The following is a 13,410-nucleotide window of genomic DNA, read 5'->3' as shown; positions in this document are numbered from 1 at the left end:
AAAAAAATTTAAGTTAAATATGTATAGCTAACAACAGGAATAATGTGTTTTATTATTTTTTGATAATGTGTTTTAATATATAAAATTTAAAAATTTAATTTTAGGAACGCCTGGGTGGCTCAGTGGTTGAGCATCTGCTTTCAGCCCGGGGCATGATCCTGGAGTCCCGGAACCAGAGTCCCACATCGAGCTCCCTGCATGGAGCCTGCTTCTCCCTCTGCCTGTGTCTCTGCTTCTCTCTCTCTCATTAATTAATAAATAAAATCTTAAAAAAAATAAAAAAAATATTTAAAAAAATATATTTTCAAGTGAACATGGTATTACATCATTCAAAATGTTGGGGCACCTGGGTGGCTCAGTGGTTGAGTGTCTGCCTTTGGCTCAGGGAGTGAGCCTGGGCCTGCCTCTCCCTCTGCCTGTGTCTCTGCCTCTTTGTGTCTCTCATGAATAAATGAAATAAAATCTTAAAAAAAAAAATAAGGGCAAGAAAGATTCTTGCCAAGCGAATTAATGTACATATTCAGCATATTAAGCACTCAAGAGCTGAGATACCTTTGTAAGGGTGTGAAAGAAAATGATCAGGAAACGAAAGAAGCCAAAGAGAAAGGTATCTGGGTTCAACTGAAGCACCAGTCTGTTACACCCAGGGAAGCACACTTTGTGAGAACCTATGGAAAGGAGCCTAAACTGCTGGAAACCATTCCCTATGAATGCATGGCATGATAAGCGTAAAAAAAAAAAAGAGTAAGGACTGTTTTTTCTTTTATCTGCTTTTCCTTATATTATGAAATAATACTTTTCTCATGCCCTCATATAAAAATTGTTAGGGAAAGTTTTCTGCTTTTTAAAAAAATTCATAGATATCTAGTCAGTATACAGAAACCGAGAACCCCAACCCTTTCTCAGTAAGGACATATATAAATCCTTGATAAAAGGGGAATAATTTGGCATATTAGGGCATATCCAGGGAGTAGAAAACAATGCAAATATGATTCTAAAGGGAAGGATTAAAAAAAAATAAAGGGAAGGATTTAGAATGTTTTTACTTTATTTTTTTTTAAAATGTTTTTAAATTAGAAACATCAACTATTTTGAATTGAAAATAAACTGAATAGGCTTAAAAACTTTTATGTTTTTATTTACTTTTCATGAGTATCTAAAATGAGTAATGCAAATTGACATGTCTAGCTAACAATAGGGAGGCATAACGTGCTTCCTTTGCTCATGACTTAATTTTTTTCAAGTTCAGATGGCAGGGAAGCTGAAGGAGTGAGGTAGAACATTTCTTTATAATTTTACTTACCTTATAAACAGAACTGCCTCCCACTATCCAAACCATGTCCACTTTATTTGCTAATTCTGGTTGCTCAGTAAGTTTTAAAGCATCATCCAGACTTTTGGCAAGAAAATGAGCTCCTTGTGGAGGTTCCCTAAGGTAAAAAAAAAAAAAAAAAGAATTACAAATAATTTCTATAAAACTTGTTCTTATTAGTCAATTAATCTGAATAGGAATAAGTAATTCTAAAACCAAAGTCATAAATATGAATTCTTTCTACAAAAAAACTAAAAATCATATGGCCTATGATCAATAATTGAAACCATGTGTGTATGTATTGCCCACAATGAGTGAAAAACAGGAACACTTCTGGTATCTTGTAATATTTATGGTGGAAAAAAATCAGAAGAGTAGTTGTCTCTGGAGAGATAGGGTAAAAGATTCACTGGGAAGAGGCATCAGAGAACTTTTGAAGGGTTAGGGTAATGTTCTCTTTGACATGGGGTTATATAGGTGCAAACGTTTGTTAAAACAGCAAAAGTACATTTAAGACTTGTACATTTCAGGGACACCTGGGTGGCTCAGTGGTTAAGCATCTGCCTTTGGCTCAGGGTGTAATCCTGGGGCCCCGGGGGTCGAGTCCAGCATCAGGCTTCCTGCAGGGAGCCTGGTTCTCCCTCTGCCTGTGTCTCCGCCTCTCTTTGTGTGTCTCTCATGAGGAAATGAATAAAATCTTTAAAAAAAAAAGGAAAGACTCGTACACTTCACTGTATATGATACCTACCTCAAAGGAGTAAAACTAATGAAATACTGAACTCTCGTTAATCATATGTATGCTAAGTATTTAAGGGGAAACATACTAATGTCTACAAGTTACTCTGAAATACAGGATAAAACAAGACCAACTGATGTATGGATGGATGGTAAAACATGCATAGTAAAACACGTTAATGATAGAATCTATGTGGTGAGTATACGTATATTTACTGTGAGGTTCTTGCTGTACTCTCTTAAGAGAATATGCTTGAATGACTGTAGTATGGAATGATTTTTCCCCCCCCTTTTTTTTTTAAAAGAGAGGGAGTGTGCTCCTAAGTGCCACGGTAGGGGGATGGGCAGAGGGAGAGAAAATCTTAAGCAGGCTCGAAGCTCAGTTCAGAGCCTTAATGCGGGGCTCAATCTCATAACCCTCAGATCATGACCTGAGCCGGAATCAGGAGTCAGATGCTCAACTGACTGGGCCACCCAGGTGCCCCTGGAATGATTTTCAAACTGTTAATACAAGATGAATGGGGAATGAGTAAAAGACTTTTCATGTTTCAAACAATGTAGAAATTGATAAAGTATTAATAAATGAGCATGTTAGTTTTTGTAATTAAAAATCCAAAGAAGGGGTGGCTGGGTGGCTCAATTGGTTAAGCATCTGAATGTCTGTCTGACTCCTGAGTTTGGCGCAGGTCATGATCTCAGAGCTGTGGGATGGAGTCCTGCATTGGGCTCCACACTGGGCATGGAACCTGTTTGAGATTCTTTCTCTGCCTGCATCCCCCCTTCAAAAAAACCAAAGAAGAGTTAATTAATTTCAGGGTTAAATATTCAGCTTACGCTCTTCCTACCTCTACAACTGTCTTTTTTGGGGGGGTTGGGAATGAAGCCCTTTATAAATGAAGAAACACACAGAACTTGGCTTTTACTGTAATTAGAGAAATTATAATTCAATGTCAAGTTCTTAGACTGATGCTTTAAAAAAATTATATAACTGCCTTTGAACTTGTAGCTATAACAATGATTAATCTAGAACTAATAGAGACTATTCATTCTCTTGGCTGCCTCCTCCCTTACCTCCCTGAGAGATATTTTACCTATTTCATGCTTTGTCATCTCTAAAGAAGTTAAGAGTACAAAGAATATATTTTGACTAAAAGCTGGAAAATATATGGAGGCCAAGGTGAGATTAAATGAACCAAGGGATTCTCTAAGATGTCAGGGCAGCTGCAGTGCCTAAGTTGGAGGAGACTGTGTAGGGGCAGAATTAAGAAACAGATTTGAACTCAGGGAGAAGATAGTCTAGTTAATAAAGTCTAGATATGACTGAAATAGACTCAAAGTGGTTTTAGTAATTGAGGATGCTGAAGTCAAGAATGAGAGGAGTCAGGGTACTACGGAAAACAGTGACTTAAGAATTGACATATGAGAACTGGAAGAGACATCCTAGAAGGTGGCGGGTTTATAGCAAAATCATTTAGAAGGTGGTATAAATGTTTGGTGTGGACTTCAAATAAATGGGGTAAACATTTTGTGTAGACTGTGGAACAATGGCTTGAAATGGTGCAAGGACTTCAGGTAAGGACTACTTCGTTGCCCTTTTGTAGTGTGTCTGAAAAAGGAAAATAAAGGATTTGTTTCAGATTTTAAAGATTTTTTAAAAAAAAATTTATTCATGAGAGACACAGAAAGAGAGAGAGAGAGAGAGAGATAGGTAGAGACACAGGCAGAGGGAGAAGCAGGCTATGCAAGAAGCCTGATGTGGGACTCGATCCCGGGACCCTAGGATCACGACCTGAGCTGAAAGCAGATGCTCAACCGCTGAGCCATCCAGGCATCCCTGGTTCAGATTTTAGTCATTATAAGGACATGGAGAAAATGCTTCTGCAAAATGTTGCTACTTAGCAGTTTAGAAATAAGTTTCACAGGAAATCTTTGATCCAAGCCAAATAGAAAAAAATAAGCAAAAAGTTGAGCTAATGTTTGAGTTCATTAGCTCATTGTCCTGTGTGAAAGCACCTATCCTAGAAACTAACATAGTAAACAGAATAGCAAGCATTTAATACCGTGACTTATTTCATTGCTAAATTTCCTTCCTATACTTATCTCAAGTTAACAGAGATTACATTTCCTGACAAGAGAAAAGTTATATGGTTGTATACAGTCGGGAAACAGGTGGACATGCTTGATACCTTGTTTCAAACTTAAGTCTTTTTTTTTTTTTTTTAAGATTTTATTTATTTATTCATGAGACACAGACACAGGCAGAAAGGAGAAGCAGGCATCCTGCAGGGAGCCCAACGCGGGACTCGATCCCAGGACTCCAGGATCACATGCTCTGAGCCGAAGGCAGACGCTCAACCGCTGGATGAGCCACCCAGGCATCCCTAAACTCAAGAGTCTTGAATTCTCTCAGAGAGTTGGCAGGATTAAGAAAAGATAACGCACAGAGCAGGCACTCCAGTGATATTTCCAACCTTCTCCTCTTTTTCTTTTAAAGATTCTTTTTATTTTAGAGAGAGAATGAGCAGGTGTAGGTGGGGAGGAGCAGACTCCCCACTGTGCAGGGAGCCTAACGGGCTTGATCCCAGGACTCTGGGCACACGATCTAAGCCAAAGGCAGATGCTTGAGCCACCCCTGTGCCCCTCCATCTTTCTCCTTAAAAGCCTTATTCAAAAGAGGGTGCTTTTTACTTGATGGATAGTTGTAGTATAAAGAAAATATCTAGTATTTATTCACTTGCTCTCCCCAATAGTGGGATCAGACAGGGCTTTACATACATCGTACCACTTAACGTCACCAGCAGTCCTGTGTCTGTACTTTTTATTCCTGTTTATAGATATGGAGGCTGAGGGGTAAATAGCCGGTGGTGACAGAGCTAGGAAATGGTGGACCTGGGATCTGAACTCCAGCAGGGTGATGTTGGAGTCTGAGTTGCAACTTCCTACATAGACAATAGATTCTCAACTGGTCCTCATGGGCTATAAAGGTGTCATATTCTAGTCCCCTCAGACCTCAGGATGGTGTGGTCTAATGTAAATGAGCTGTAAGACCGGTGTCCTCTGGCCTTGAGCAGTCTCATTTGATTACCTCATGGTACCACATAAATATTATCCTTTTCCACTATGCCTGATGTGAAAAATGATGATGGGACAGATGAAATTCTGGGTCAATTTCCCTAGAGACTATTGGGAAAGCTTACTAAAAAAAAAAATAAAATAAACCCTAGACTAGAATTACATCTTAACCAAAATTCAAAATAAATGTTCAATTTAAGACCTTTCCAAACTCAGTCTTTAAAATGGGACTTCCAACTATTTAAAATTGGTTCAAGTATGCTCCATAGTCATAACTGATTCTATGCAGCCTCTAAAAGTATTTACAGATATTAATCTTTCGGGGTGCCTGGGTGGCTCAGTCAGTTAAGCAATCTGCCTTCAGCTCAGGTTATGATCCAGAGGTCCTGGGATGGAGCTCTGTGCTGAGCTCCCTGCTCAGCAGGGAGCCTGCTTCTCCATGTTCTTGTGTCCCTCACCCATGCCCTGTGCTCGTTCGCTCAAATAAATAAAATCTTAAAAAAGTAATCTTTTAATATATAAAATGGGGGAAAAAGGCAGGTTACAAAACAGGATGATCCTATTTTTGTAAATCACCTATTGACCATTCATTTTGTGAAAATTTCTGAAGCCCTGCTTTGCTAGGGGATATGCTAAATGGTGGGAACAGAGATAAAAAGAAAAGCACTCCCTGTACCAATGGTAGGTAGAAAATTTCTTAGCAGTGGCAATAATGTAAAAAGGACATGCAATGGGGATATGTGGAGGATGCTAGATGGGCAGAGGTGATGCATCTTCTGGGTGTGGTGATGAATACTCCTTGGAGAAAGATCCCTTAGCAGAGAGTATCAAAGGAGATAAGAACATGTGCAAAACATAGAAGTGACAGATGATCATAGATATTACCGAGGTTTGTACTTAAGTCACTGAAGTTATTTAACACAAAGCTCCAAGAAAGTTGAAGGCAGAAGTAATCTGTGGTGTGGGACGCCTAGGCGGCTCAGTGGTTGAGAGCCTGCCTTTAGCTCAGGGCCTGATCCTGGATTCTGGGGATCGGGTCCCGCATCGGGCTCCTTGCATGGAGCCTGCTTCTCCTCTTTCTGTGTCTCTGCCTCTCTTTCTGTGTCTGTCATGAATATATAAATAAATAAAATCTAAAAAAAAAAAAAAAAAAAAGTAATCCATGGTGAGATTTTTATTTTTTTTAAAGATTTTATTTATTTATTCTTGAGAGACACAGAGAGCAGGGAGCCCGACGTGGGACTCAATCCCGGGTCTCCAGGATCACAACCTGGGCCAAAGGCAGGCACCAAACTGCTGGGCCACCCAGGTGTCCCTGTGTGAGATTTAAAATTGTAAATGGTAGGACAGCAGAGCAAGGTCTTGACAACAGGAGAAACTGGGAGTCTAGAATAAAATGGTGGGGCAAGGGGAAGGTTCTGATTATGAGAGGAGGGGATTTTTGTCTCAAGATTGAGGGATCGAATCCCACATCGGGCTCCCGGTGCATGGAGCCTGCTTCTCCCTCTGCCTGTGTCTCTCTCTCTCTCTCTGTGACTATCATGAATAAATAAATAAAATCTTTAAAAAAAAAAAAAAAAAAAAAAAAGATTGAGGGAAGGAAGAGCAAAGTGGTATGTTAGAGTAACAAAGAAATCACAAGCCTGTTCATTGTGCTGCTATTAATGTATTTTCTGTAAGATATAAAGTAACTTTGCTGAAATAGCAAAGGTTGGGAGTAGCAGCTGATATTGAGAGTGTACTGTGTGCCAGAAATTTAATACATAAAATTTCAATTAATCTTCAAAATCGCCCTAAGAAGTTCTATTAATCCCACTTAGTAGATAAGGAAATTGAGGTTCAGCAAGGCTTAAAGTTAATAAAACCCAAGGCCACAACCTTAATAGGCACCAGAGCAGGTATTAGAAGCCAGGTCAGTAAGTTTTTGCTATACTAAGTGTGTGAGTGGTGGGGAGAGAAGAGAGAAAGCTTCAGTTATTGTGGAGAATAGTGAGACCATAAAAAATCATACTATGAAATATCAGATAACTTTTATGGGCTGGAGACAATTTAAAACATATTTTTAAAAGTATTTATTTGTTTATTTATGTGAGAGAGAGAGAGAGAGAGGGAGGGAGGGGCAGGCAGAGACCCAGGCAGAGGGAGAAGCAGGCTTCATGCAGGGAGCCTGATGTGGGACTCAATCCTGGGTCTCCAGGATCACACCCTGGGCTGAAGGTGGCGCTAAACCACTGAGCCACCCGGCTGCTCAACAATTTATAACATCTTATATCATGGAGACAATTCTGGATTTTTTTTTTTTAAAAGATTTTATTTATTTATTCATGAGAGACACAGAAAGAGAGAGGCAGAGACACAGGCAGAGGGAGAAGCAGGCTCCATGCAGGGAGCCGGACGTGGGACTCGATTTTGGGACTCCAGGATCACACCCTGGGCTGAAGGCGGTGCTAAACCGCTGAGCCACCGGGGCTGCCCCAATTCTGGATTTCTTAAAGATGCTATCAAAGCTAGAGCATTATGGCAAAATTTATTTAATTTTTTGTTCCAAAGCCTTAAAAATATTTTATTGATATAAATCATATACCATATAATTTCCCCTTTTAATATGCAGAATTTGGAAACATTTTTAGTATAGTCAGAGTTGTAAAACCATCACCACTACCTACTTTTAGAACAGAAAGAAAAGAAACTCCGTATCCATTAGCAGTCATTCCTCACTCTCATCCCCTCCCAGGAAATAATCTACTTTATCTAAGAATTTGTTCATTCCAGAAATTTCACATATATGGAATTATGTGGCCTTTTACTTCTGGCTTTTTTCACTTGGCATACTGTTTTTCAAACTTTATCCATGTTGTAGCATACATCAGTTCTTCATTTTATTGTGGAATTGATGTAGGAACAAGTTAGGGGCAAGGCCCGAGAGTCAGGCTCCTACGCATCCCAAGAAAACAGATAAGACAGTAAAAACCGACAAAATAAACCTTGCTCTTTAGCTCCAAGATGTTAGGGAGTATTTCCCTTTAGTGGCTACTTAGGAATCACAGAAATCGCACATGTAGAAATATGGAGGGGATACTAACCAGAGAGAAGGAAACCCCTGGTTTGGGCTCTTATTTATAAAAAAATATCTTATTATGATAGTTACAAGTCCACCATGTTTCTTCTAAAAATCCACTCTGATATTGATAAGAAATTTACCAAGTTCCCTGGTCAGCTTCCTATAAAAGACCATAAAAGCCCTCAGTGGCAACCCTGCCTGGACTCCTCTCACTTTTGACAGCTTTCTCTGTATCTCTGCTTAATAAACTTCTATCGCTTTGCTCACTCTCTGTTGTCCACGAGATTCATTCTTCGACTCCATGAGACAAGAACCAAGCTCTCGCGTATCAGAATAATATTCCACTGCGTGGATATATGCTACCTTGTTTATCCATTCATCAGTTAATGGACATTTGGGATGCTTCTATTTTTTGGCTATTATGTATGATGCTTTTTGTTTTCGTGTGGTCATGTTTTCATTTTTCCTTCATTTCATAAACCAAGGAGTGGAATTACTGGATATAACTCTATGTTTAACATTTTGAGAAAATGCCAATCTGTTTTCCAAATGTAGCTGCATATTTCTTTTAAAGCCACAACTTGATTGCCTAGTTTTGGAAAAACATTTTTTTTCCCTAGAGTTTAAGGAAATAGTTACCCAAAATAATTAGTATTTAGCAGCAAATTTTGGAATTACCTTGAGGATTCAGTTTCTTCTTACATTGGAAGGTGGTGGTGAAAAATTGAGTATTTCCAAAAGTTTACACAAGCAATAATGATTACATGAGTAAATCTAGCACGGTCTGGCACACAGTAGGTGCTCAGGTTATGGGTGATCCTCAGGAGGGAACCAGAACCTGGGACAAAAAAAACCTCTAAGATGTTTTTGTAACTGGTATCCTTATTTCCCTAGAATACTTGATAATAAAGACTTTTGAAATTTTCTCTCCACTTTAAAAAAACAAGTGAGGGGCAGCCCTGGTGGTGCAGCGGTTTAGTGCCGCCTAAAGCCCAGGGCGTGATCCTGGAGACCCTGGATAGAGTCCCGCGTCGGGCTTTCTGCATGGAGCCTCCTTCTCTCTCTGCCTGTGTCTCTGCCTCTCATTCTCTCTGTCTCTATGAATAAATAAATAAAATCTTTAAAAAAAAAACAAAAAACAAAACAAAACAAAACAAAAAAAACCAAGTGAGGGACACCTGGGTGGCTCAGTGGTTGAGCATCTGCCTTTGGCTCAGGTTGTGATCCTGGAATCTGGGACTGAGTCCCAAATCAGGCTCCTTGCAGAAGCCTGCTCCTCCCTCAGCCCGTGTCTTTGCCTCTCTCTCTGTCTCTCATGAATGAATAAATAAAATCTTTAAAAAAAAAAAGTGAAATACAGCAAATGTTATATACAAATAAATAAGAAAAAAACCAAACCCAATTATATACACAAGGGAGTCATAAAGAAGAAATTAGACTCATCATTTGAGGAGATTTGCTGGCTCAAATGAGTATGTTCCCCACTGAGATTTCGTTTGTTTTAGATCAAGTTGGCCATAAATAAACTTGAGTAGTATTCAAGAATATGTTACTAAAGAGTCTCTGGGAACGGCAATACAGCCTGTGAATTTGGATTCTACCAAGAAAAGAGAAAATCAGAATATCCTAGCAACCAAAAGAAAGAGAACAGTATGAAGATGGAGGCAGATGGCAAGATGCACATCAACATATTTCTCATCACCCAAAAGCAACTGATGCAAATATTCTGGTATACTTTCATGTTTTTACCTATGCCATTCTGGAGGATTTAGGAGAAAATCTGTATACGCCTGAACCTCCTTAGCCTACAGTGTGTAATGTTTTTTCCTTCCCACGATGTGGTGGTCTTTGATGTGTTCACCTGGTTGGGCTATAGTCCTTATCTATTCAGACACTAATCTAGGCGTTGCTGTGAAGGTATTTTGTAGATGTGATTAAAGATGATAATAAGATGACTTCAATCTGGGTAGGCACAATTTAGTCAGTTCTAAGGCCTTAAGAACAGATCTGAGGCTTCCCTCAAGATGAAATTCCACCTGTAAACAGCATTTTCAGCTGCTAATGGAAAGTTCCAGCATGCCCTCCCTTCCTGATGGCCTGGCCCACAGAGTTTTGGACTTGCTTAGCCAGCACAGACAAATGTGTAAGCTAATTCTTGCAATAAAGTCCCCAGGGCATTTTCAAGCACCAGTAACTATCTACTCCAATGTTAGACTAGAGGATAGGAAAATTCCTAGCAGAGGCCAAGTGGAGACACTCTTCTCTCCAGGATCCCTAGGTTGGTTTCAATACTTTCAAATTTTTTACCTGTAGACACTGGGTAAAGAAGACAAGTATAAATTATTATTTGGGGGACGCCTGGGTAGCTCAGCGATTAAAGCGTCTGCCTTCGGCTCAGGGCATGATCCTGGAGTCCCAGGATCGAATCCCACATCGGGCTCCCTGCAGGGAGCCTGCTTCTCCCCTTGTGTCTCTGCCTCTCTCTGTCTCTCTCATGAATAAATAAAATCTTTTAAAAAAATAAGTATTATTTGGGTGTTGTGGTAAACTAGGACACAAGATCACGACTGATTTTTAGCCCATCCTAAAATTTTTATCTTATTATATTGAGGACAGGATTCAGAAAGGGAATAAACACTCAATCGTAGCAAATCCCAAAACATACCTGAAACTAGAAAAAAGTTACTAACTATATGGTATAAATGTTACTTGAACCCACTGAATAACAGTTTAAGAAAACTGGCAAATCAGTTACCACAGTGAGATTTAATGTAACTTTCACAGTGGTGGAATCAATCCCTTAAGCAGAGTAAATTATTTTTTTTATTTTTAAATTTTTATTAAAGATTTTATTTATTTATTCATGAGAGAGGGGCACAGGCAGAGGGAGAAGCAGGCTCCATGCAGGGAGCCCGATGTGGGACTCGATCCGGGGACTCCAGGATTATGCCCTGGACTGAAGGCAGGTGCCAAACCACTGAGACACCCAGGGATCCCCGAGTACATTTTTATGTGGGATAAATAACTGCTTATTCATTTTCACTAAATCATCTTTATGATATTAGGCAGCTTGATTAATAATGCTCTACTTATACTATTTTGTCATACACTGACCTCCACTGTAAGAAATGGGACATGATTTTCCTGTGGTGAATTGGTTACAGTACTTACTTGAGGTCTCTGCTGAGAACTATATTAATTCTGTCCTTTAAAGGTCGATTCTTCTCAGGAATAGAGAACCATGTCTTCCTACCCATAATCACCAAATTCTGTTTACCTAGAAAATCATATAAAAAGACTATTTTGGGAGTATACATGTATATTTTCATATGCACGCGCGCGCGCACACACACACACACACACACACGATGGTCATAGTGACATCTAGTGGATCTGCATTAAAAATTAAAATTTAAAAAAGGTTTACCAAAATTTATATTTATCACCCATTTCCTGAATATAGTAACTATTTTTCCCTATGGTGTTATCCAGTTCATATCCAGTATTAAATCTTAACCTACTGCAATCATGTAAAAACAGTGAAGAGCCAAGATTCTGGGGCAAAGTGCTCAAGTTCAATGAATTTGGTTACCTACTAAACAAGTCATGTTAATCTTCTATGTCTTACTTTCCTTTTTCATAAAACAGAGATAATAGTAGTTCCTACATCTACGGTTATTGTGGGTATTGAAAACTTAGAACATCTAATAATACCTGTTAAACTGTTTGATATGATAGTATTATTCCTATTTGTATACTTTGTAGGTTTATATTAATAGTCGTACTTTTTTTTTTTTTTTTAATAGTCGTACTTTTAAAGAAACTATACACATAGATTTTATTTTTGGCTTAGTTACTTAGGAAAAAAATCTTGGAAGTGAGATATCTGGGTCAAAGGAATATATACATTTCTCTAAATCTTGCTATGTTCTGACAGGCTATCAAAAGAAGTGCATGTGTCTGTTTTAAAGAATCACCATTAGCTTGATTTTATTTATTTATTTTTTTAATTTTTTAAAAAAAAATTTTTATTTATTTATGATAGGCACAGTGAGAGAGACAGGCAGAGACACAGGCAGAGGAAGAAGCAGGCTCCATGCACCGGGAGCCTGACGTGGGATTCAATCCCGGGTCTCCAGGATCGCGCCCTGGGCCAAAGGCAGGCGCTAAACCGCTGTGCCACCCAGGGATCCCAGCTTGATTTTATTTAAATAAAAAAACTATATGTGGGATGCCTGGGTGGCTCAGTGGTTTATGGCTGCCTTCCACCCAGGGCATGACCCTGGGGTCCCACACTCGGCTCCCTGCATGGAGCCTGCTTCTTCCTCTGCCTGTGTGTCTGCCTCTCTCTCTCTGTGTCTCTCATGAATAAAATCTTAAAAAAAAAAAAACTATTTGTATTTGCAAAATACAAATGCTTAGTAAGACTAAGCATTTTTCTATATTTTGCTTTGTAACTTATAACCAAATATTACCTCCAAATGTTAAGAAAATTTTTTTCCTCTAAGAATTAAAACTTCAGTAATTCATGGTGCTCCCAATTCAGTAGGCATTACATTTTCAAAGACAGAGCTTTGGGTGTCAATAAGGAGATATCAATTATCAAAAACAACAGAGCTATTAGGTGAAGAATTCCTAGAGAAACAAACGGTATAGACGTGGCCTAACAACTAAGGTGGAAATGATAAAAATGAAGAGCATAGGTAGACATGGGGGAAAAAAAAGAAAGAAAAAGAAAAAAAAAAGCCAACACACCCTTGTTACCCTTTTATCCATTCATCTAAGAAATCGTTTACTGAAAACTGGCAAAAACAAAACAAAACAAAACAAAACAAAAAAACCCACACAGAAAGGCCAGGCATTTGATGCTTTTCCCATTACTAGACCATATTTTGGATTCTAGAGAGTGGTTCATGTCAATTCTGTAAGTTTTGAACCCTTCCTCTCTTGTCTCTACCAGGGACCCAAGTGCCAGGCCCAAGGACCTGTATCTGTCCTGCTAAAGTTATGCTCCATCAACTCCTATCTGACTCATTATTTCCCTTTTACTCTGCTTTTCCTTCCGCGACCAAATACCTGTCTCTGAGGTTTTAACCAGGTATCCCACCACTACAGTCATTGCCTTGGTTGTCCTCTTCTCTCCAGGGGCTCCATCCATCCATTTCCCTGTACTTTAAGTTACCCTGGATATCCCGCAAAATCCTCAGACCTCTTAATTATCATCAGAAGA

General features: G+C 39.1%; 1 protein-coding gene across 8 annotated transcripts in view; it reads right to left on the bottom strand.

The window, feature by feature from the left end:
• The window catches only part of DHFR (dihydrofolate reductase), a 68,312-nt gene that overhangs the window by 53,884 nt on the left and 1,018 nt on the right, over positions 1-13,410 (bottom strand). For all 8 annotated transcript variants that reach the window (XR_012015409.1, XM_072793682.1, XM_072793678.1 and 5 more), the window contains 2 exons: positions 11,352-11,457; positions 1,304-1,430 (listed from right to left, as the gene is read on the bottom strand). Coding sequence is in view for 7 of the 8 variants with exons in the window: in XM_072793682.1 (XP_072649783.1) it covers positions 1,304-1,430; positions 11,352-11,457 (233 nt within the window). In the remaining variant the exon portion in view is untranslated. The remainder of the gene's footprint in view (positions 1-1,303; positions 1,431-11,351; positions 11,458-13,410) is intronic.

This window comes from Canis lupus, chromosome 2, assembly GCF_048164855.1.
Source record: "Canis lupus baileyi chromosome 2, mCanLup2.hap1, whole genome shotgun sequence".
NCBI lineage: Eukaryota > Metazoa > Chordata > Mammalia > Carnivora > Canidae > Canis > Canis lupus.
This window is presented reverse-complemented; position numbering and strand designations above follow the sequence as displayed.